Below are 25,699 nucleotides of genomic sequence, written 5' to 3'. Positions count from 1 at the left end.
AGAACTACTAATAAAAAACAGGCAAAAGACCTAGTCACTTCACAAAAGAAGGCACATAAGTGGAAACTAAGCACAAGAAAAGGTGTTTTACATCACTGGTCATGAGGGAAATGCAAAATGAAGCTACAATGAGATACCACTTCATACCTTAAAATGGCTAAAATTGAAAAGACTGGCATTACCAATTGTTGACAGAGTATGGAGCCACTGGAACTCTCTCACACATTATGGGTGAGAGGTATGAAATAGTATAACCATTCCTAAGTATACCCAAGATCAATTAAATCATATGCCCACAAAAAGACTAGTACAAAAATATTTATAGCAATTTTATTAATTGCTCCAAACTGGAAATAACCCAATATGTCTATCCCACAGGTCTATGATCAGAAGAATAGATAAACAAATTGTGGCATAATCACACAATGGAATACTACTCAGCAACAAAGAAGAACTGCTGCTCTATGCAACAACATGGATGGCTCTCTCAGATATGCTCAGAGGAAGAAGCCAAATACCAAGGATTGCATTCTGGAGGATTCCATTTGTATGAAGTTCAAGAACAGGGAAAGCTAAGCTAAGGTGAAAAAATCGGAACAGTGAGTGTCTAGGAGATATAGGAAATGATTGGAATGGGGCACAACAAATTTTTCTGAACTGATGGAAATACTCTATATTTTTATAGGGCATGTCATTTGCAGGGATGAAAACTCACTGAAAAGTACCTGTAAGGCTTATGCGTTTCACTGTAAGTACATTTTATCTCAATTAAAGAATACCAAGGGAAAAAAAGAAGTAATTGCATTTCTGGGAACTTATCCTTAGGAAATAATCAGAGAAACTGGCAAAGATATATGCTTATCAAAGTATCAACTATATCAACTATAATATAAAAACTATGGAAACAACATAAATAGAACCAGTAAGAATGATGCATGGATATACAGTAATTTCATATAAAGATATTCACAATATGGTACTGAACAAAAAAACCTGCATATAAGGGCCAGGGAGTGGAAACAACACATATGTCCATTAACTGATGAGTGGATAAAGAAAATATGGTATGTCTATACAATGGAAAATTCTTCAGCCAAAAAAAAAAAAAATGAAGTGCTGATATATGCTACAACATGGATCAACCTTGAAAATATTATTCTAAGAAAAAGAAACCAGTCAAAAGACCATATATTCTATGACTTCGCTTATGTAAAATGTCCAGAGTAAGCAAATCTACAGAGATAGAAAGTATCAGTGGTTGCAAGTAAGACTGGTTGGGGGAGAATGTGGATTGACTACTAAGGGGGACTAGGTTTCTTTTAGGGATAATAAAAATATTCTAAAATTGATTGTGGTGAGAGGCACCTGGGCGGGCTCAGTCAGTTGAGTGTCCGACTCTTGATTTAGGTTCACATCATGAAATCAAGTCTCGCCTTGGGCTCCAGACTCAGTGCAGAATCTGCTTGTCCCTCTCCCTCTGCTGCTCCTCTTCCTCTCTCTCTCTCTCTCTCTCTAAATAAATCTTTTTTAAAAATTAAAAAAAACTGATTGTGGTATAGCTACAAAAGTCCCTGAATAAACTAAAACTAGATTGTATCCTTTAAATGGGTGAATTGTATGATACGTGAATTATATCTTAATATATGTTAACATATTATAGTAATATAAGTTGTAGGGGAAAAAGGCTACATGTATATAATATGATCCCATTTTGTAAAAAACTTTCACTTAGTAAAAATCAATTTAAGAGTTGTGTTATTTCTCGGGGTGCCTGGGTGGCTCAGTCAGTTGGGCATCTGCCTTTGGCTCAGGTCATGATCCCAGGGTCCTGGGATCAAGCCCCACATTGGGCTCCCTGCTCAGGGGGGAGCCTGCATCTCCCTTTCCCTCTGCCTGCTGCTCCCCCTGCTTGTGCTGTCAAATAAATAAATAAATAAAATCTTTAAAAAAAAGTTATTTCTAGATGGAGAAAATTTTTTTAAGATTTTATTTATTTATTTATGAGAGACAGAGAGAGAGAGAGAGAGATAGGCAGAGGGAGAAGCAGGCTCCATGCAGGGAGCCCAACGTGGGACTTGATCCTGAGTCTCCAGGATCACGCCCTGGGCCCAAGGCGTCGCTAAACCGCTGAGACACCCAGGCTGCCCTAGATGGAGAAATTATGAGTATTTTTTTCTGTTTTTGCTTCCCTATCTTTTACATAATGAGTATGAATAACTTGGGTAAAAAGCTGCAGTAGCCTGCAGACAGCAGAGCACAGTAATTGCTTCTCCTATAAACTACTACACTAAACTTTAATGCAAAGCTACCAGGAGATCTATTTCCTGGCTCTTGGCTGAATTCTCAACAGATCTTGACAGTTAGTGGTATCAGAGTACCATGGTATCCCATGTACCTCATGGGAGACAAGCTGGAGTGGCACCAAGTGGTTACCAACCATCATAAAACAAGTAAGTGTCAAGCAGAATGCAGATGCAAATGGAAAAATATCTGTGTTGTTTACATTACAAGAGCCATACAATAAGCAAACCAAAATAAATGTCTGATCTCTTTCAAGCATAAAATACCAATGGACATTAGTGAGTAATGGAAATGCTACAGTTATAAAGGGGCATACTTGCCTCTCTGTAGAATAAATCTGAGTTATTGTAGACATCATAAGCCAGAAGGTTAGTCTGAGTCCCCACTAAAAGAGCATCATAGCCGAGTTCAGGGTTCAGTACTCCTGCAGTCAGGCAGCTGACTGCCTGGTTAATGTTGAGAAGTGAAACATCAGATTCCAGGGGGCTCTGGAAGACCCTGGAGGCACTGAAATGCTGGCTCCGGGTATGAGGATTATGAATAAAAACCTAAAACAGAAACAGTTAGTTACATCCCCTAAAAATACCAAAAATGTAAAATTAACATATATTTTTTTAAAAGACTTGAGGTATTAACAGATATCAACACTAACAAGAGGTCACTTTAATCACCTACAAAACTTGAAACTCTTACACAGTTCTGTGTATGCTAGCTTTCAATCACTATGAATTGTGGAAACCCAGTGGTTCTTAGTCTTCTCAAGAACGAGGTAATGAACAACATGTAGTTGTTGCTCACCAGGGCAGCTTATATACTACCCACCAGCAGAATGTCAAAGCCCTCTTACAAACTAGCCTCTTCTCGATCAACCTTTGGGAAGCGCTACCAGCTACGATGTGATTACTACGTACTAAGAAGATGATGTAACATACAGTAATAAACATTTCCTTTAGCATCTTTCATCCAAGCACCTAATACATTTACTTCCCAACCCTTAAAACTGGTTGTTTTAGGGGCACCTGGCTGGCTCATTTGAAAGAGCATGTGACTCTTGATCTAGGGGTTGTAAATTCGAGCCCCACGTTGGGTGTAGAGCTTACTGAAATAAATGAAACTTAAAAAAAAAAAAAAAACTGGTTGTTTTAAGGGTTAAAACTGATAGTTTTAAAGTCCGGTAGTTTGTAGATCTGTTTTACAAACTTAAACTGAGTCACGCGATCAAAGTTTTTCACGGTTTCATGGTCTATACTAGTAAGACAGAATTAAATAATTAGTCCAAAGTCAATTAATTTTGCAGTTTCAACTACTGTAGACAGAATTACACCAGACTGGTATCTTTGTGAGGTAGGAGGATGTTAGATATTAAAATGGCTTGTATGGGGATCCCTGGGTGGCTCAGCGGTTTGGCGCCTGCCTTTGGTCCAGGGCACGATCCTGGAGTCCGGGGATCGGGTCCCCCGTCGGGCTCCTGGCATGGAGCCTGCTTCTCATTCCTCCTGTGTCTCTCCTCTCTCTCTCTCTCTCTCTCTCTCTCTCTCTCATAAATAAATAAATAAATAAATAAATAAATAAATAAATAAATAAATCTTTTTTAAAAATAAAAAGTAAAATAAATAAGATGGCTTGTAATAAATAAATTATAAAATAAAATAAAATAAAATAAAATAAAATAAAATAAAATAAAATAAATAAAATGGCTTGTAGCCCTCCAAAAGGGCACAGTACAAAAACAGACATGCAGTCTATCAATGGAATTAAAATTTCATTAGGGAAATCTTCACTATCTAAAAAAAGCTCCAAGATGACAACATGAAGAAAAAAAGGGTGGGAAGCACCGCACTAGAGACCCCTTAAGCCTCTTGCAGTTTTAAAATTCACGAATTTTAAATAAGTATTTCATCCCTTCAATAAAAATCCAAAGAGGATTAGTTTTAAGTTATTACCTGCCTATTCAACAACAAATAATTTTCAAAGGAATTGATTAGAAATATACAGAAAAGGTACATAGCTATGGAATATCGTGTTAACGGCCTCATTTGTGCAATAGTTTAACAACATGCTTTCTAAACATTACTACATTTGATTCTCACAACAAGCCCTGGTTTACAGATGAGGTCAGAAGGGTCAAGGCCCTTTCCCAAGGTCTGGTGACTAATGAGTGACAGGGCTAAGACCTGATGCCTGGTGTCTGGTTCCAGACCCTACACTCTAGCCACCGTGCCTTACTTCCTTTTATCAACTGTTCAGAACAAAAGAATTCTTTTGGAGTCTTCCAGTAATTAGGCTGAGGGAAAACAGGAGTGGAAATCACTTACGGACTTCATATTCGCTGCTATTGGAATGGAAAAAGTTTGGGGTTTGTGACCAAGAGCAGCAAGACTCCCAGGAGCAGACTTCTCCCTCTTTCCCTTCATGCTGTTCTCTGAGTCTCCAGGAGACCTACCTGTCCCTCGGGCATGGAAAAAACCAAGTTCAGTCACGCAACAAATGGATCACTCCCCGTGCCTTCAGCCGAAGGGACTGGCTATAGTTCACGCAACATTTGTTCTAGCTGCTAACAATAGAATTTCAACCGGTCCCCTCAAGCCCATGATGAGAAGAAAAATGTCGTCAGAGGAAATCAGTAACATTCATCATGCAAGAAATATCCTTGCTCAAAACAAATAAAATCCTTGCTCAGGCTCAGAGACCAGATGCCAGTAAGTCAAGGTTCACGTTCTCAACAGAATCCCACTTAAAATGACAAAATCCTATTTCTAGAGACCTGGGCTCCAATGGTCAAAGAGGGCTTTAGCCTTACCTGGAATATTTAATTATTATTATTTTGTTGTTAATTATTTTTAAAGGAGAATATATTCCTGTATTACCTGGATCACAGAATATTACCATTTTTTAAAGTCTCAATATAAAATATCAGGTTACAACTTACCAGATTTGTTTAAAGTTCTAAACAAAAATACAATTACACAGGTCACAGGACTTTCTCTCTATATCACTTTTCCAACTCCAGAAACAGACCTAGACTCAGTGTCCCTCCTTCCATTCTGGATCATGTTCTCATTCAAGGGCTTCCACAGAAACCTCCGCCCAATCTTCCTGCTTCTCCTACACTCACCTCCCTGCATCTCTGCTGCAGTACCAGCGAGTTACCCTTTATCTAAAACATCAGTCAAACCGCATCACTGGAAAACAATGGTCTTTATATGGCTTACAGGCCCTATATGATCTGGCCCCTGGCTACCTCACTGCTTCCTTCATTCCATTCCAGCCCCAGCAGCTCATGTTCCTGAAACACACCAAGCATATTTCCACCTCAAGGCCTTTGCACTTGCTCATCCCTCTGCCTGGAGAGCACCTACCCCACATAACTGCAGGGCTTGTGTCCTCCTTTTCCTCAAATCTCTGATCTACAGTTATCTTATCAGAGGCCTATGGATCACCCTATCTAAAATAGCCATCTCCCATCATTTTCATCCCCTTACTATTTTTCCCCCTAGGGAGACATTATCCATGTGTTATTTATATGTATTTACAAATATACTTTAATATATATTAAAATTATACACACACACATCTATTTTTCTCCCCCCTTGGGTCTGGCTCCCCTTCTCAAATGTAAACTCCAAATGGGTGAGACTTGTCTCAGCCTTGCAACTACAAAGTTAAGAACAGTGCTCAGTAGTAGCAAGCCCTTAACAAGTAAGGTGTGGAGCCAATATCCACAGGACATTTTCAGCCCATTTTTTTTAGCTGTTATGCACCCACAGAACCAATATGATTTTTTTTTGTCATCTGCAGTACCTCTTGACAATAACCAATATTATTTTATACCAGGCCCTGTGCTATGGGGCTCTACTCATTACTTTCTACTTATGTATCCCAAGGCATATCATCTAACATACAGCATGGGTAGAAGTATCTTGAAAGCTATAAAACATTCTATAAACACTAGCTTATTAAACCCAGCCTGAGTCAAGAACAGGTACTTTACCTTCATTTCCACCACCTTCTAGGTGAACCACCTCAAGTATTACCCTGAACCTACCTCTCTGAACTGTTATTCTAGTCAGTAGAATGGGAGTAACAAAAAAATAACAACTAACAACTAGCGACTTATATGCTTCCATTTCCCATATGCCAAGCCCTTTATATGTATTAATTTACTTAGTTCTCATAAAAACCCAATGTGGCAGATACTATTATTAAGTACTTTGCCCAAGGTCATGAAATTAGTAGGTACTGGAGCCAGGATCACCACACTTGTGCTATGCTGCTGCCCTGGGCACTGTAGCAAGGATGCTGAGATAATTCGTGTAATGAAGCTTTGTACCTGTCAAAAGTTATTACACTTGGTGTCACGGTATTCCATGTATCTTGGTGATGCTTCCATCAGCACACAATGCCTAGATATGCCTTGTCTGCTGGATTATAAGATTTGTCAAAGCAGGGATTTCAGCATTATCTCTGAATCCCCAACATCTAGCACAAAGGAGTATTCAGCAAGTCTCCTGAATGTTAAATGACCATGTCTTTTTCATCTCTGTGATTCCTACACCTTGCCCAGCACCTGGCACATAGTAAGCACCTCACAGGTACTTAGTGTATAAATTATAGGAAAAGATGTAAATGTACATGGATAAACATCAAATGAAATCTGAATCATTTAATATAAGGGTTTTTGCATTTTCCTCCTTTTTTTTTTCCTCGAGAGGCAATATGAAATAGTGGAAGGAGCTCCAGAGTGACAGGCAGAGACCCCGGGCTCAAACCTAGGGCTCGCTACCCCTCCTAAACCTGACCAAGCCCCTTCCCTCCTGGGACGTTTCTTCCCTGAGCTCCCTATTGCACAGGAGCTCCAACGCTGTCCAGGTGCCTGAAGACAAGTAAAGTCAACTGCTCGGAAAGGCCCTTCAGGCGAGACCCCAATATTCCTCGTTCCTCTGCGCAGACGGAGAACTACAGACGACCCACCGGTTGCCCGGCAACCGTGGCTTGCGGGGGGGGAGGGGGGGCGGCGGAGGGGGCGGGGCCGGGCCGGGAGGGGGCGGGGCCGGGCCGGGAGGGGGCGGGGCCGGGCGGCGCGGCGGGGGGGGTGGGGCGCGGCCCGCGGAGATCCCGGGGACGGAGGGCCCCGGGCGGCCCCGGGCTCCGTGCGGCGGGAGCGGTTACCTTGCCCGCTTGGGTGGCGGCTGCCAGGCACGGGTGAGTCCCGTCGTAGCGCCCTATGGCCACCATGCGGGGGCTGATTTTGTGGCGCAGTTTCAGGGTGAACACAGGCAGCAGCATGACGGCGGCGGCTCAGGGCAGGAGGGTGCGGGCTCCGGGGCCAGAGCACCGGCCTCCAGCGGCTTCAGGCGCGGAGCGACCGGCGCGGGAGGGAGGAGGCCGGCGCCCGGCTCTCCGCGCCCCGCTCTCCGCGCCCCGCTCTCCGCGCCCCGCTCTCCGCGCCCGCCGCCCCCGCTCTCCGCGGCCGCCGCGCCCGTCCTCCGGCCGCGCAGGCTCCGCCCCCCGTGCGCGGCTGCGTGGTCGTCCCGGCGCCGGCCGAGCCCCGAGGCGCCTCCCTCCCTCGGGCGGGGACCGGGCCGCGGCGGGTTGCGCTGCGCGAACGCGAGGGAGCGGGGGCCTCGGGGCCTCCTGCCGCCCCCCCAAGCTGCGCCCCTGCAGCGCCCAAGCGTCCCTGGTTGAGGAACCGAGTCGCGAATGCCCGCCGGGCTTCCGATTTAGCTGTGAGTCGGGGCAAACCACGGTGGGTCCCTGCGCTGAGTGCCCCGATTCTTTCCGAATAAATGAATGAAAATCAGGCTTTAGACTTTCATGTTTAAAGAACCCAGAGTCCCCTTGTACAATTCCCTGCATATTTTTACATGAAAATATACAAAATGGGAAAGTCGCAAAACGTCTCACATTCATGCAAATACGCAGTGTGTCAGGCACTGTTGTAGACAGCGGAAGTACAGCAGTAGACACACGAGTTCACTGCTCCCCTGGAACTCTGCTGCTGCCGACCCACTAGTCACGAGAGACCGGCACTGAACCAGAAACACATGCAGTAGGTCATTTGGTGATGAGGACTATAAAGCAGGGAGGAGGGGTAGAGAGTTGGAGGGAGTGCAGTACTACGTAGGGAAGAGACCTCACTGACAAGTGACGTTAGGTAAGGACCTGAAAGTGAGGGAGCCAGCCTTGAGGAAGAGTAATTCGAGCAGGTGCAAAGGCCCTGAGCGCTCCCTCTGGCTGCCTTCCGGAAACAGGCATTCAGAAGTGAGGGATGAGGTGAAGTAGGAACCAACACAGGCGACTGGGAAGGAGCAGCCACTGAGGAAGTAGGACAAGGACCATAGTGCTCTGGAAGCCAAGTGGAGACAAAGAGAAGGAAAATAACTGTGTCAGATGCTATAGGTAGATCTTGAAAGATGAGTTCTAGGATATTCTTATTACTTGGATTATGTAATCACAGCTATACAAATGAGCATCTTTTTTTAAGATTTTATTTATTTGAAAAAAAAAAGATTTTATTTATTTGAGAGAAAGGGAGCATGAGCAGGGTGAGAGGCAGAGGGAGAAGCAGGCTCTCTGCTGAGTAAGGAACCTGACGTGGGGCTCGATTCCAGGACTCTGGGATCATGACCTGAGCCAAAGGCAGATGCCTAACTGACTAAGCCACCCAGGCACCCTGAGGATCTTTCTTAAAGCCTACTGCTGTGTCTGTGACTGGGCGTAACCTCCTTTGGAGATCATGTCAAAAGACCAAATTTGAGGGCTGTGATGGAGTGTAAGGCCTGAGACAATGGCCCTCTTTACCCCCTCTGATGGGCCTTGCCTCTGAATTCCCCCAGCCCCTTTCTGCCCCACCACATCCTCTGTCACCCATTGAGACCCCACAGTTCATAGCAGTTCCCTGACCAGCCTCATAGTAGAACTTGCCCTGGATTTGTCCCCCTGCCTTCCTCCATCAGAACTTAATTTGTTTTGTGAAGTATCCTTCCCCTCCGCCCCAGACTCTACTTCCACAGAGTTGTCAGCAAACGGAATCCACTCCCCTTTGCTAATAGCTGATCTCAGCTTGATAGGCCACCTTTCTCAGGAACAGCTTGAAAGGAATGAATATCTAATAGAGATCATTTTGGGCGGTCAGTTTTCGGACAATCTCCATATGCCAGGCAGTATTCAAGGGTCCACGAAAACAGTGGTGAACAAGAAAGATATAATTGGTGCCCCTATGGAGTTTTTACAACCTAGAGGAGGTAAGGAGCAACAGACATTACACACGAAAGCAAATAAGATCAATTTTATCTGGTCATAAGACTGATGTGCTGGATGGGGCTCAGAGAAAGGCTCTTGGAAGAAATTCGCCTAAGATCTTTATGACAAGAAAGCAGCAGGCATTAGAAGATGTGGGGGGAGGGCTTTCCAGGCAGGGGTAATAATAAAGGAAAAGGCCCAGGTTGGACATGTTTGAAGATCAGAAAGAAGACAAGGTGGCTGGAACCTAGTGAGTGAGAAAGAAGTCACATCACCTTGGGCTATGAGCCACACCAAGGAGCTTGGATTTTACTCTTTAGCAGGCAGACAAGTCCATGGCCTACTGGATTTCCATGTAAGGCTGGCCTTGGCCTCCATCCACCAGCAGAGCTTCATTCACTTTATGTGCTGCGTTGGAGGCCTCTGCCTTTATAGTTTCTCTTCCTAACAGGACATTACAATTAGTAGCAACAGCAGCAGAATCACTAACATTTCATTTTCTTCATGCCATCATTTCTAAGTACTTCATGTGAATCAGTTCACCTAATCCTATAATAACCCTATCAGGCAGGTACTATTGTTAGCCCATTTTACAGATGGCAAAGCTTTTCCACTGTCACCTCCTCCCTTCATGACTCTTTGCTGGCTCCCCAATTTCAACTAAAGAGAGTCCAAGCACTTTGACAGCTTCTGGAAATCAGCTTCTAAACACCATTGGCCTCTGCAAGCCTCCTCTTCTGTCGCTTCTGGCCTCAAACTCGATCCCTTCATGGATGCTATCTCTACCTTCCCTGCCTTTGCTCACATTGGCCCTCTGCCTAGAATGTCCTTTCCTCCCTTCATAACAGGTTGGACATCACCGCTCCAGTTGGTCATGTCTGCTACCACATTTAAGAGGTAGCCACCCTTTCATGGGTCCCCTGGAAATCACATCATTTGCCATATTGGGGCTGTTTGAGTCTTTGGATCACAATCCTTTTTTGGGGGGGGATCACAATCCTAGTTAGGATCAGCAAGGATCTCCAGAAGGTTAGATAATCCCCATCCTCTTTGACAAACACTGATCAGAACAAGGGACTTGGGGAGGCTCTCCTCTAAGGAGAAAGGAACAACAGCTAGAAGAGGCTGGCCCAGAGATGACTCTCCCTCTACCAACAGTCCACAAGTCTTCTCTACCTCTCATGACCCCCCAGGAATCACTGGTTCTTCAGAGGGAACATCTGTCATCTTCACATCAGTGAAACCTGGGGCTTCTGAGGACCCAGGACTGTGGGAAGTTGCTGATGGGCTCTAGACTGGCAGCACTACATAGTGGGTGAGCCCACAAGTCTCAAAGTTTGAAGACCTGAGTTCCAGATTCCTCTTCCATCAGTCACTCCCTGAGACTCAGGCCCATCATTTTATCCTAACGCTCATATTTATTGAGAGCCTTCTCTCTGCCAGCCACTTGACACACACTCACTTAACCCTCACAGCCACCCTCTGAGGCAGATTCTATCATCATCCCCATTCTTGTAAGATAATGGAAACTGAGTCACAGGAGGTTTTATAACCCAAGGTCACATGGCTGGTAAGTGGCAGAACCAGAATGGCAAACCCAGGTGGTCTGGCTCCAGGGCTTGAGCTACTAACCACTGCACCTACTGTACTGTCTGTCTCCTGCAGTAAACTTCCTGAGTGCCAGCATCTTCTAGAAAAGAGAAATATCTGGAGTACTACTTCTGGGGAGTGTCGTGATAATTATACAAACTAATATAAGTAAAACAATGTCCTGCCTTAATAAGGGTTCCCATAAACGGTTATTATGATTATTATGGGCTTTTTATATTAAGCCTGCCTTTGACTTGTTAGGGTTGTTATAATAAATGTGTAATAAATGTGATGTCCTTTTTTTTTTTTTTTTTTTTTTTCTTAAGCAAGTAACATTATTTCCAGTTCCTTTCAGCCCTGGGGGAGGGGAAGCGGGGAACCCAACTAGCTAGACCAGGTGTGGTGGGAACTAGGTGAGACCTGTCTTGGAATGCTGACTTCTCTGTCCCCTCCCCCGCCCCCCAAGTCCTCACCTCGCTATGTGAAGCAGCCCCACTAGAGGGTGTGCAGGTGTAAAGAACAGAGATTCATGTACCTTGGGACTCCGGAAAACAGGCCTGGAGGAGGGGTGTGCCTGGTGAGAGGGCCTCTCGGGACAGAAGGCCTCCAACTGTCGGTCATGGGGTTGCCTTCTGGAGAGTGGCCTGGGGCAGGAGGCCAACTGGAGGAGGACTTGTGACTTTTCTTTTGTGCACTGTGATGTTTGTTGTTTTCACAGCAAGCTTGTACTTTTGTATTAAACACACACACACACACACACACACACACACACACACACACACGCTTTAACATAAAGTAGTGTGAGGGGCACCTGTGTGGCTTAGTCAGTTTGGCGTCTGCCTTCGGCTCAGAATATGATCTCAGGGTCCTAGGATCAAGCCCCAGATCGAGCTCCCTGTTCAGCAGGGAGTCTGCTTCTCCTTCTCTTTCTGCCTCCCACCTGCCACCCCCCGCCCCAGTTTGTGCTCTCTCTCTCTCTCAAATAAATAAATAAATAAATAAATAAATAAATCTCTTAAAAACTAAAATAGTGTGCAAGTGGAGGATGTCTATGGATTGTAGAGATGCAGATCTATAGCCCCTCCCCACTCCTTTTCCCCAGAACCTGCCTGTACAGGACCCCAGTCCAAGGGCACCTGGGTGGCTCAGTGGTTGAGCATCTGCCTTTGGCTCAGGGCGTGATCCTGGGGTCCCGGGATCGAGTGCCACATCCGGCTCCCTGCGAGGAGCCTGCTTCTTCCTCTGCCTATGTCTCTGCTCCTCTCTGTGTGTCTCTTGTGAATAAATAAATAAAATCTTTAAAATAACCTCAACATACTACATTTTAAATAATTTTCTTGTATGTAAATTATGCATCTAGGAAGTAGGTTTTTTTTAAAAAATTTTAATCTAAATTTAAATTTAAAAGATTTTTAAATAGGGCAGCCCAGGTGGTTCAGCGGTTTAGTGCCGCCTTCAGCCCAGGGTGCGGTCCTGGAGACCCAGAATCAGGTCCCACATCAGGCTCCCTGCATGGAATGGAGCCTGCTTCTTCCTCTACCTGTGTCTCTGCCTCTCTCTCTCTCTCTCTCTCTCTCTCTCTCTCTGTGTCTCTCATGAAAAAATAAATAAAATCTTTTAAAAAAAAGATTTTTAAATCACTCCCATACATTAAGTCTTTCAATGACTTCCCATTACACGTTAAATAAAACCTAAAATCCTAAGTTGGTCTACAGAGCTCTGGTGTCTGTGAACCATCCCAACACACCAAGTGTGGCCTCACCTCAGGACCTTTGCACTTATAGTTCCCTCCACCTGGGATGCACTGCCCCCAGATTTTATCAAGTCTGGCTCCTGCATGTCAGTTAGGTCTCAACTCAATACCTCTCTCCTCAGAGAGGCCTGCCCCATGCCCCAGCTCTCTTTCTCTCTTTCTTTCTCCCTCATTCTCTCTCTCTGTCTCTCCCTATCTGCTCCATTTTCTTCAAAGCATTTATCTCTTTCTGAGAATATCTTATTTATTTCTTTACTAGTTTTTTGTCTGGCTGTCTATGTACAAATACAAGCTCTACAGGTGTCTTGGCCACTTCTGATAGAGAAGCCCAATAACTAGAAATTCCCCCCACCACCATCTGAAGAGAAAGAACAGGTAGAAGTCAGGCAGGTTAAAGCAATAATATGACTTTATCCCTAGTAAGAATTAATCATGGAGAATGTGACTTCTATTTGCTAAAAAAGTGAACTTCCTCATCCTGAATACCTGAATCAGAGATTTGTCCATCTCTGGAGAACCACAGGCCAAATCCTGGGTCAGGCTCCTTTCTTTTTTTTTTTTTTTTTTTAAGATTTTTATTTATTTATTCATGAGAAACACAGAGAGAGAGAGACAGAGACACAGGCAGAGGGAGAAGCAGGCTCCACGCAGGGAGCCCGATGTGGGACTCGATCCCCTGACCCCAGGATCATGCCCTAAGTGAAAGGCAGATGCTCAACCGCTGAGCCACCCAGGTGTCCCAAGCTCCTTTCATCACATGTTAAGGAGTCAAGCAGGTCGGCTCTCTGGAGGAAGCTGAGATGCCAGCTCAGGAATCAGAGCCAAGCAGCAGAGGCAAAAGACACCAGGACTTCCATGTAATATTCTTGCTCTATCTACAAGAAACATCCCAGCCTAACATCATCCAAGCATCCTCAACAATTCCTGGCACGTAGTGGGTGCTCTTTAAATATCTGATGAATGAATGATGGCCTAATTCAAATAAATAAATATTACATTGTACATACTTGTTTGGCAGGACCTACTACAGCACCTCATAGTCTTTTCCACCTGGAAGGCTCAGCCTCCAGATCTTGTCAAGCCTGGCTCCCACATGTCAATCAGATCTCAGCTCAATGCCCCCCACCCCACCCAGAGAGGGACTCTCTCTCATTACCCTGCTTTATGTCTCCCATCCTATGGTATTGGCCTACACAACTTCTCCCCACTGAAAAATTCAAAATAGATTGTATGGTTTTGTACCAATAAGCACCATATTTTGCACCATGACACCCACAAGACCATACTTGAGATTCTGCACATGATTCTAAATATGATTCTGGGTAAGCCAGAGACTCCCCAAGAGAAGGGAAGCCATGGGGCATTGACTAGCATTTGCACACAAATGAGGACCAGGACTTCATATTTTTAATACATAAACAACAATAAAGCAATGCTGTGTATCACGTCTTCAGTTTTGTAAAGACCTATTCCATAAGTTATATTTAAGGACTCTTTAGGAAAGTAAGATTTTGTCTAACAGGATTCAAATATAACAATAGCCTTGCCAAAAAATTCACTCAAAAAAAAAAAAACATTTCAATGAATTTTTGTTGATGTTCTTTCCAACATTCTCTGGTTTGAAGCATAAGCATCTGATTCTGAAATACCCTTCTAACTTAAGTAAATTATGATTTTTTAAAATCTACTAATCTACTCTCTAACCTTTTTGCTGTCGTGACTGATGGAAAACTCCTTCTGCTTTCATCTCTACCTGCCAAGCCCACAATGGTAAATGGTACAGATCGGAAGGTGTGACCAGAACTGTGCTGACAGTAACAAGCCAGCTCTGCCAAGGCAACGAGGACCGGGAGGCTTCAAATGATTTTGAATTTAGAAAAGGCCATGGCAGGATACAGTGAGCCCAGTACCCAGGGAGCAGAGGAACCAGCTCCTGACCCAGCCTGCCCCCCGGGTGCAGATCAAAGCTGATAGCTGGAGTCTGTTCCAGTTTCCAAGGAGTAAGCTGTTTATAGCCCCCTGGAGCCATACCTGGGTGTGGGCAGCATCAGACGCTGGCTGAAGCTTGACTCAGCTTTAGTAATTACCCATTTGGGTAGGAAGCCAACTGCTGGGGCATCTGCTCTGGAAGTATGAGTTTCCTACCTTGGTATAAATTCTTGTAGCTGAGAGCATGGTGCAGCTTTGCTGATCTGAGCACCATATCTTCAGGGGGCAGAGCAGGCTCAAGAAATTCCAAGTCTCATTTCTATGATCATGGCATTTCCCAGTAGGAAAGGGCAGAGAGATCACCAGCCTCAGCTTCTGACCATCCAGTCCTTGTTTGAGTACTTACTGTGCCCACAACTCACATGAAGGCCAGTATCTTTAAACACAATTCTCAGAAATCTCTTACTTATATTATTATATAAATGTTTATCTTATATATACATATCTTTTATATAAACTTACATAAGTAATCTCTTACTCATGATACTCTACTGAGCCATGTAGAGCTCAGAGCCTCTGTTGAAACAGACAGATTGCCTTCATGACTCTTCCCATGTCAGCTCTTTGGGTACTTGAGGATGTATCATCATGCTTCCATGGCTTCTTTATGCTAAAAGTCCCCAGGTGTACCCTTCAAGGCTTCCTTGGGATGTGAGAGCATACTTTACCATGAGTTCTTGCTTGAGGAGACTGCAGATGTGATATTATCTTGAACCCTACCTCCCTCCCAACACACACACAGAAGTACTTCCCTTCATCTGCTGAATTCTCCAGAAACAACGCCAGGAACCAAAGGTCAGGGCTATTTTTTTTTTTTTTTTTTTTTAAGAATAGACAAAAGCAAACTGCCTAAAATGCTTAGGCTGGACGGGTCCCTGCAGGACACAGAAGGCATGTTCAACTGGGATTGTGAAAACCTGAACCAAGGGACTATTTACAGAGGTATAGAAGCACTTGGGAAACCAACACAGGGCAAGGAGGCAACAGGGGAAGATGTAACCACCTGTGACAGACTGAATTGTGTCCCTCCTCCCCCAGAAAAGGATGTTAAAGTCTGAACCCCTAGAATCTCAGAATGTGACCTTATTTGGAGAGGGTTTTTGCCGAGATAATCAAGTTTTAAGAGAGGTCATTATGGTATCATAATCCATACAAATGGTGGCCTTATGAAAGGGGGAAATTTAGGGCACCTGGGTGGCTCATTCGGTTAAGCGGTTAAGCATCTGTCTTCAGTTCCTGTCACAATCTTAATCTCAAGGTCCTGAAATCGAGCCTTGAGTTGGGCTCCCTGTTCAGCAGGGAATCTGCCTCCTCCTCTGCCCCTCCCCTCTGCTCACGAGCTCTTTCTCTCCCCACACCAAATAAATAAATAAAAACTTTATTTAAAAAAAAGCAGGGGGGAATTTGAATATAGACTCAAAAGTGTAGATGAAGGCAGAGATCAGGGCAATGACTCTGAAGCCAAGGAATACCAAAGATGGCCACCAAACCCTCAGCAGTGAGAGAAGACCATGGAACAGATTCCCTCTCATGGCCCTCAGAAGGAACCAATCCTACAGAGACTTTAATGTCAGACCACTAGCCTCCAGGATTGTGAGAGAGTAAATTTCTGTTGTTTAAGCCACCAGTCTATGGTACATTGTATGGCGCCCTGGGAAACTGACACACCACTCCCTACCCTTCCCCAGGGAAGGGAGCTATGTTTCAGGAGCCCAATGAAGGGGCACCTGGCTGGAGCTGCATTCGTCGAGGTGGCAGCACAAGGAGGAAGCTGAGCAATCAAGACTCTCACCGTTCTCTCCTCCTGCCCTCCAGTCTCCTACATCACCTATGCCAGTGGAAGCCAGCAGGCAGGGGAGGTAGGAGTTGCAAACCAAGAATCTACCTGGAGGGGCATGTTGTCCACACTTCTTTTATGACCTATCTGTGTGGGTTTCTTGGCAGATCTGGCAGGAAGGGAGCTCAGAAAACCACATCCCAAAGAGGGGATGTGACAATGCAATCCATATAATGCAGATTCGATACTCCAATTCAACAATCTGATTCTTCAATCACTCACTCCTGCTGACTAGAGGGCTGCTGCCTGCTTCATCATTTCTGTCTTGTCCTTCCACTCATGCGCTCTAACCTCTTCAGAATGATGGCTTCTTGAAATATTTAATTTATTAATGAAGAGATAATACTTGGATAGCCTACCAAATTGAAAGATACAAAAGCATATATACAAAGATGTGAAGAAATTGGAACCTTCACGCACTGTTGGTGGGAATGCAAAATGGCGCCACCACTGTGGAAAACAGTATGAGGATGCCTCAAAAAACTAAGCAAAGGGTTACCATATGATCCAGAAATTCCACTTCTGAGGATACACCCAAGGAATTGAAATCAGAGACTCAAGCAGACATTTGTACAACAGTGTTAACACAGCATTATTCACGATAGTCAGAAAGTGATAATGACCCAAGTAGCTGTCAAGACATGAATGGATAAATCAAACAGAAGAATGAACAAATCAACAAAATTCATACCAGGGAATAATATTCAGCCATAAAAAGTAATGCCTCCATGCTTCCACGTGGAGGTAACTTGAAGATATTAAAGCCAAGTGAAATAAGCCAGACGCAAAAGGACAAATAATGTATGGTTCCACTTATATAAGGTACAGGAATAGGGAAATACATAGAGAGAGAGAGTAGAAGTTACCAAGGGTGGATGGGGGATGGAGGCAGAACAGGGAGTTATTGTTAAATTGGTGTAGTTTCTGTGTGGGATGAGGAGAAAGTTCTGGACATGGTGTGACAAGCAGTCAACACTGTGAATGTGCTTAATACTGCTGAATTGTTCACTTACAAATGGTTAAAAATGTAACATTTAAGTTATTTATATTTCATCACAGTACAAAAGAATATATATATATATATATGATTTCGTTTATTCATGAGAGACATAGGCACAGGGAGAAGCAGGCTCCCTGCAGGGAGCCCAATATAAGACTGGATCCCAGGATCCCAGGATCACGCCCTGAGCCGAAGGAAGATGCTCAACCGCTGAGCCACCCACACATCCCAAAGGAATATATATTTTTAAAGAATATACAATGAAAAGGAAGTCCCCCTCCCACTCCAGTCCTTGCCATAGGATCCCCTCCGTAGAGACCCTCCTGAGACCAGTTTCCTGGATCTTCTAAAGACGGCCCATGATCACATGAGTGGGTCCCTTCTTCCTCTGCATACCCTTCCCCCAGCTTTTATTCCCTCCACAGATAGTAGCACACTAGACGCATGGTTTTATATCTTGCTTCTTAACAATATGCTTTGGAGAGCAGCCTCGTTTTTCCGGTAAGGCCGCAGAGTGGTATTCTTGTACAAAGCCTTTCACGTAGAAAGTGTCAGGACCAACATTTGACATCAACATTGTATTTTAATGAAATAGAATACCTTAACTCCAAAGAACAAATCAGGAACGGTAGAATTACAGAAAACCTGCCAAGTGTGTGCATTCGTGAGGACAGGGTAGGGAATATAGTCTTTCAGCTCAGCTCAACATTTATGGAGGCCACACCGGGAGAAAGGTCCTTTGCTGAATGCTGATATAATAATAGCCAACAGCTATAAAGCTCTTACCATGTGGCAGCTACTGTTCTATGCACATTAACTTATTTAATCTTTGCAACAACCTTATGATGTAGGCGCTGTTACTAATCATTCCTGTTTTACAGATCGGTACTTCCAGGCATGAAGAGGTAAGTAGCTCGCCTAGGATCCCATAGCTAATTAATGATGGACTGGGGCTGCGCCCACAGAGTGGGGCTCTAGGGCCCTTGCTCTTGTACAGCACTGGTGCTGCCTCTTGGGCATGCACGCATTTACTGAATTTCACACCGGGCCCCGGGTTTCCTACTGAGAGAGGTATAATGATGCCTTACACATAAGCCCCATGCCCGATGAGTTAGCAGCCACAGCAGGGGCACAAGTCACCCTAATACAAGGCAGAGAACTGATCACAGTTAAAAGAGGAACAGATGGAATGTTCTGGAAGCTTGAGGAAAGATGATGAGGAATACCCAGTGGAGGAAGTGACTTCTGAGTGTGAAGGGAACCAACATTTATGGAGCAGCCACCCCACACCAGCCACTACCTCTGTTGAGTCCTCTTGGCAACCCTATTATCACCCCCATTTCACAGACCAAACAAACTTAAGCCCCCAGAGATGCATGAGAGTGGTGAAGCTGAGACCCTCTCCCAGGATCAGCTAGCACTCAGAGCCAGGGCCTCTCTCCACAGTGAGGTACCAGCAAGCTGTTCCCAAGACCAGTGACATCAGCCCTCCTCCGTTGGCATGTGTGGGATCTGTAGTCAACCTAATGTGAACCGTGGCCAATTAATAAATCAAAAGCACTTTGAAGATGATATTGCGCATATAAAGAGCCCGTTCCCACAGTTGCAGGCAGTGAGGCACGACAGGACGGTTTGGGGCTTGGGGCGAGGATTGTGGTGGTGACAGTGTCTCAGCAGAGCAGGAATTCCTGGGGCAGAGGAACGCCAAGCAAAGAGGTTGAACTCATCCATCAGGCTGGGCTCCAGGAGAAACCTGGCTGTTTCTGGAAGAATCGAAAGGAGACTCTTAGGGGCACCTGGGTGGCTCAGTCAGTCAGGCATCTGCCTTTGGCTCAGGTCACAATCCTAGGGGCCTGGGATCAAGCCCTGCATTGGGATCCCTGCTCAGTGGGAATCCTGCTTCTCTCTCCCTCTGCCTGGTGCTCCCCTTGTTTGTGCTCTCTCTCTCTCTCTAAGAAATAAATAAAATCTAAAAAAAAAAAAAACAAAAAACAAAAAACAAAACAGAAAGATATAAGCCAAAATCTTATTAGTGTAGCAGGATTTCCATTAAGCACTTTTTTCTTCTTGCCTACCTACACTTTACTTCTTCCTTTCCTTTCTCCCTCTCTCTCTTTCCTCCTCCCTCTATTCCTCCCTCTTTCCCTTTCCCTTCCTTCCTCCTTTTTTCCTTTCTTTTCTTTTGAAAAAGTAATATGGTAAAAGTATTTTGCCCTAGTTCTTTTTTTTTTTTTTTTTTTTTTTTTTAAGTAATCGCTACACCTGGGGCTGGGGCTCACAACCCTGAGATCAAGATGCACATGCTCTACCAACTGAGCCAGCCAGGTGCCCCTATGATAAGAATTCAAATGGTATAAAAAAGCCTCCAGTGTAAATCTGCCTCCCAGCTGAGGTAACCCTCAACTCCCCAGACTACCCGTCAGAGGTAACTACCACCATGATGTGTTTCTTGCATCTCCTTGCAGACATATCCTGTCCATATACAAATGTGGACAGTTAGCCTCTTTCCCCCCACATTACTCTGTACCTTGCTTTGCCTCAGTTAACACTATGTATCTTCTTGATCTTCCTATAAGGGGACATATGGGGTTACCTTATATTTTTAAGGATCTAGAATTCTATTGCATTAATGTGTCACAATTCTTTGAATCAATCCCCATTGCCATGCACAGTTACTCCTTTTCCAATCTTTTATGAGCAAAATTACAATGAATTGCACCCCTTTCTTTGTGCACAATGTATAAATAAATATATAGAATCATTTCCCACAAGTGGAGGTGCTTCGTGGAAGCCCACATGCCTTCCCCATTTGGGATGCTATTGTGGCTGGCCCACAGGCTGTAAGTCGCCTTGCTGCCTCCACACACACGTGCCTCACATTTTTGGATCTCTGCCAATCAGATTCCTTTTTTTTTTAATGATATCTGGTTGTAGTTTTAATCTGCATTTCTATTACTATAAGCAGAGATGAGTATCTTATCACTTGCTCTAAAAGCCGTTTGTATTATTCTGACGTCTCTCCCTGCAGGTATACAAATGGTCTGTTTTCTACCACAGACCCTCCAGCAGAGGAACCCACAGCATTGGGGCACCTGGGTGGCTTAGTAGTTGAGCCTCTGCCTTCAGCTCAGGGCATGATCCTGGGGTCCTGGGATCGAGTCCCACAGCAGACTCCCTGCAGGGAGCCTGCTTCTCCCTCTGCCTATGTCTCTGCCTCTCTCTCTGTGTGTGTCTCTTATGAATAAATGAATTTTTAAAAATTAAAAAAAAAAACATGGCATTAATCCCAGTCTGAGCCTTCTATGGACCCCTCTGGGAATTGTAAAGAATAGGATCTGGATCTCTTGGTGCATCTGGACCAGAGCCATCCCGGTGACTCCAGTCTCCTTTTGGGTTTGCTAGCTGTAAACCCAGGGTGATAATTTACCGTGGGAGCTGGGAACGTGACTCAGTGCAGGCCCAGGCAGCCCCCGGGCTCTCCGAGCAGCCTGCTGCCGCTGCCTGGCCCAGGGCAGGCCTGTCCTGGGACTTTGCCGCACACCGCCAGCCCATCCTTGAAGAACAGAACTTAGTCCTTCTGGGTTTCTGTTTTCTCCCCAAGTCTTTAAAAAGCTGTGGTGGGAACAGAATGCTTCATTCATAGGAGGCCCTGAAAGGCCCTTTTGTGCTGCATCCGGTCTAGGAACCAGCTCAGTGTTCTCTGAAGGAGAAAAAACGTGGACAAAAGCTGGCATCCTGAGAACCCTGGAGGTCAGGTCCTCGTTAATTAGCCACTGGCGTCCCTGCCTCATTAGTATGCAAACACAGGCAGAGTGGAGCTCCTGCTGCTCCAAGCCGCTTGCTCGTTAGAGGTGGGATTTTACCTTTTTCCTTTCTAGCACTTGCAGGGAGATCTCTACAGAGACAGGCTTTTTCTACCATGGGACCTCTGAGGTGGGTCATCACCCGACATTTGGTCATCATCTTGTTCATGCCCTCATTGTAGACATAGCCCTGAGTTTGGAAAGAGACATACTGGGTGGGGTTCAGACCCCTACTCTGTCCCTTCCTGGCTGGATGACCTTGACAGATGACCTCTCGGGGCCAGTGCTCTCCTTGCAAATATGGATTTACTGTAGTACATACTGCGCAGGTAAAGTACTGGTGTCCCCGGATGCAGAAAATGGGCAGAAATAGGATTTGGAGATCACAGAACAGATTTAGAAGGGATTCATTTGCCAGGCTTTTCCTTTGAGGAGATCAACCCAAGGAAATAATCACTGAGGTCTAAAAAAAATGCAATCAAATCCTAACATTTCCTTTGGGTTGAAATTCAGGAACTTCTTATTACCTTCAAGGTAAATAGTTAAAAAGTAAAATCATGGGACAGGTGGCTCAGTCAGCTTAGCATCTGCCTTCGGCTCGGTAATGATCCTAGGGTCCTGGGACTGAGCCCCACTTTATGGGGAGCCTGCCCTCTCCCGCTCCCCCTGCTTGTGCTCTCTCTTTTTCTCTCTCTCTGTCAAATGAATGGATAAAATCTTTAAAAAGCAAAAAGAAAAGTAAAACCAACCAATCAATCCTTGCCCTTGCACCTAAGACCCCATATGATCAGGCTCCTGTCCACTTCCTTGTCCACTATCCACCACTCAGCCTGGGGCTTGTTAGGGGGCAAGGGCAGGCCATCCTGACACAGGCCACTTTGGCATGAAGATTTTTCAGAGCTGAAGGCGATCGAGACCCTGCAGGCTCAAAAGAAACTCTGCCCTTCCTCGAACTGCCTAGAAGAATCCAAATTGGGGGTCTTTTCCAGCATAAAGGCTATAACCAGAGCTAAATTTTATCAGAGTGACCCATCTAGTTACCGAACATCTGCCTTTTTTCTTTTTCTTTTCTTCTTTTTTTTTTTTTTTTTTTTTTTTTTTTGCACTTATACGCACATATTCCAGTGGCCTTTTTTCTTATCGTCTCATGAAGCACATGACTTTGCTCTGGAGTCCCAGGCCCCTACCCGCTTCTCCCTCAGTTCAGGAGGACATACGTGCTTCCTTTTGCCTGGCCGTCTTTTGAATTTCCATATGTGTAGGGATTCCCCATCTATATGCTACTAAATTTGATTTTCTCCTATTAATCTGTTTTAAGTCAGTTTGATTCTTAGTCTAGCTAAAAGGACATTTGAGAGGACAGGCCCCTGATGGCCCCAAGGCCCCTGCCAAGGGGCATGTCTCAGGGTTGTGAACACTCAGAGCTCCCTTATGTCCGTCTTCCAGCTCCTGATGTGGAAGCTCTTTCTACCTAGACTATCTCTCTCACTCTCCTCTCCAGTCTGGCTAATGTGTGCTCAACTACAGGTTTCAGGTGAAGCATTCACGTATTTAGGATGGGGGAGAGCAAGGGCCTGAAGCCCCCGGGTGGGTCATCCGTTCCTATGGCCCTCCCTCCGTAGGTTCTGTCTTGTGAGAGGTGCTGCACGTGTGGTTTCAGACTCCCGGGGCTGCAAGAGCCACCAGGGAGTGCATGCCCAGGGCCAGCACTGTGACTCACTGTGACTGACACCTGGAAGGGGCTTGTGGCACCATCTGAGCAAGGGGAACAGAGAGGAGGGAAGGAAAGGACAGGGTGGTAGAGAGATGTGAATGTACAGAGGGGTTTTCTGGAATCAGTGCAAGAGGGATTTACCCATTTGGGTAAAGCCCCTGGAGATGGGAAGAGGTTGGAACAGATACAGTGGTGGCACTTGAAGGAACAAGCCCTTTGAAGGCCCCTTCTGAACTTTTCTGGGTCCTTACTCTTAGACACTTCAAAGGTGTTTACAACCCTAATTACCCCCACACGCTGTGGCCCCAGGCAGCCGCCAAACTTGGCCTCACTCTTCCTATTTGCAAGTGCGGAAACTGAGCCCCATGGTTAAGTTGTTGCCTAGGGCCCAAAGAGGAAATCAGCCTGAAAGGTGGCTCCTGTTCTCAGGAAATTACCCAGTAGAGCAAGAGCTGGGTGCTGGGGGTACCTTGGGCCTCAGCTTACCAATGAGTGAGGGGACACTCCCTGCTCTGTGATTCTTTAATTCTCTACCATGCATTTACCCAGCACAGGGGTTATAACGAGGCAGCACCCAGGCAGGCCACATTTGGCCCTAAAACATGTGATGATATCAGTGTTTGTTTGTTTAATAGAAGATTTTGTAGAAAAATTGAAATTCAAGGATTCTCTTGAAAGATCAAAAGGTCTGGGAACACTGGACCCACCGATTCCAGCTCCACAGATGTAAGGCTAGCTGGAGCTGAACGGTGGCTACCTCCTTTACACAGGGCATGTGTGCGCCAGTTTGACACAGACCCCACTGCTCTCTCTTCTCTCTGGCCTGGCTTCCTTCACTCATTCATGAAACCTGCTAAACCCCATCCTCAGCACTTGAATCAAAGCACTTGAATGATCTCTTCCCCCTTAGTTGCTGCCTCTAGCTGTATTGGCCTTTTCTGGGTTTCTTGTAAAAGCCAAACTCTTTTCAGCCACAGGACCCTTGCATATACTCTTCTGTCTGCCTGAAACACCCTTCTCCCACAACTCGCAGTGAAAGGGTCACTTCCTCTGCCTGAATTGGGTTGCCCTTAATACATCTAGAGTTGCTTCCCATGCCACATCACACCTCATAATTATTCACGGATGTGTTTGCTTTCTAGTCTTCTGTCTCTCCTATTAAAATACAAACTCTTGGAAGGCAAGCACTTGCCTGGTGTGATTGGTTGCTCTGTCTGCAACACATAGCCCAGAACCCGGCACCCCTTGGGAACTTGGTAAATATTTCTGGCATGAATGTGTGAATGAATGCATAAGTGAGACCTTGCCAGGCCCATTGGATGTCCACTCAATGACAAGTGGCCCATCATCCCTGCCTTCCTGCAGGGCTAATAAGAGGATGTTGTTTTTCCAGGATTTCTGGTGTCATTCACTCAGGCTCATGTTTGCAGGCACATGGGCTCCCTTTTCCAGAAACCCTGGGATAAAAGGTGAGTGAGAACATTTCAGGGTGTTTGCATTCAAACCTGAATACATGTGTCAGGCAAGGACTGATGACTTAAACCGTCAAAGAGACAGCAAGACGACAGAGTAAAAAATGACGTCTCTTTTAGACACAGATAAAGAGACTTAACTCGAATTAAATCTATAAAGTCCCAAAGTGGATGCAGAGAGGCAGAGATGATAGACACCCAATCTCAACTATTAGGAAAAGGAGAGGCTCCCATGAGGTTTAAAAGAATTTAAGGCAAAGAAAAGCCACCTGCTTCAACCTACTTTATGCAAAGGACTTATGAAGTCTTCTACCCCAAGACATAGGATCAACCAATAATAAAAACAGGTTTAAGAAAGCTTCAGGGGTGGGAAGCCTGTGTGGCTCAGTGGTGAGCGTCCACCTTTGGCTCAGGGAGTGATCCTGGGGTCCTGGGATGGAGTCCCACATCAGGCTCCCCAGAGGGAGCCTGCTTCTCCCTTTGCCTGTGTCTCTGCCTCTGTGTGTGTGTCTCTCATGAACAAATAAATAAAAATTTTAAAAAGCAAGAAAACTTCAGGGGTTCCCGGGTGGCTGTCACTTAAGCATCCAACTCTTAATTTCAGCTCAGATCATGATCTCAGGGTCATGGGATCAAACCCCATGTCAAGCTCTGCACTCAGCAGGGAGTCTACTTGAGATTCTCTCTCTCCCTCTCCCTCTGCCTTCCCTATCTCCTGCACACATGTGGGTTCTCTCTCTTTCTCAAACAAATAATTTTTTTTTTTTTAAGAATGCTTCAGATTCCTAAGGGACAGATTGGATGCTGGGATGGAGACACATTTACAACTGTGTGGCCAGTGTTTGGCTGATGCCAAAAGAATAAATAATGACCTGAATATGGCAGAGCATGGCATGCCTCTTCCCCAAGTGCCCAGCAGATCCCGGCCAGAGCAAGAGTGCTGGGCTAAACAGATCCAAGTGATCGTTTACTTGGTGGTTCTGGGGTCTCCAAGCTGT

The 25,699-nt window shown here is 45.2% G+C and overlaps 1 protein-coding gene and 2 long non-coding RNA genes across 4 annotated transcripts in view; 1 reads left to right on the top strand and 2 right to left on the bottom strand.

The window, feature by feature from the left end:
- BBS2 (Bardet-Biedl syndrome 2) overlaps positions 1 to 7,726 on the bottom strand; it is a 31,109-nt gene extending 23,383 nt beyond the window's left edge. The window contains exons 1-2 of one of the 2 annotated variants that reach the window (XM_038531006.1): positions 7,471 to 7,726; positions 2,622 to 2,849 (exon numbers count right to left, since the gene is read on the bottom strand). In XM_038531006.1, coding sequence (XP_038386934.1) covers positions 2,622 to 2,849; positions 7,471 to 7,587 — 345 coding nt within the window. In that variant the 5' untranslated portion in view covers positions 7,588 to 7,726. The remainder of the gene's footprint in view (positions 1 to 2,621; positions 2,850 to 7,470) is intronic. The other variant, XM_038531007.1, reaches the window with a different exon arrangement.
- LOC111092759 lies at positions 276 to 1,109 on the top strand. The gene is made up of 2 exons (XR_005355722.1): positions 276 to 582; positions 686 to 1,109. It is a non-coding gene; the product is annotated as an uncharacterized LOC111092759 (long non-coding RNA).
- Positions 7,727 to 18,275: 10,549 nt separating the features above from the next.
- LOC119870316 lies at positions 18,276 to 25,699 on the bottom strand. The gene is made up of 2 exons (XR_005355721.1): positions 25,574 to 25,699; positions 18,276 to 19,475 (listed from the first exon to the last, which is right to left on the bottom strand). It is a non-coding gene; the product is annotated as an uncharacterized LOC119870316 (long non-coding RNA).

This window comes from Canis lupus, chromosome 2 (genome assembly GCF_011100685.1).
Source record: "Canis lupus familiaris isolate Mischka breed German Shepherd chromosome 2, alternate assembly UU_Cfam_GSD_1.0, whole genome shotgun sequence".
NCBI lineage: Eukaryota > Metazoa > Chordata > Mammalia > Carnivora > Canidae > Canis > Canis lupus.
The sequence above is the reverse complement of the archived record's forward strand: the minus strand, read 5'-3'. Positions and strand labels throughout refer to the sequence as shown.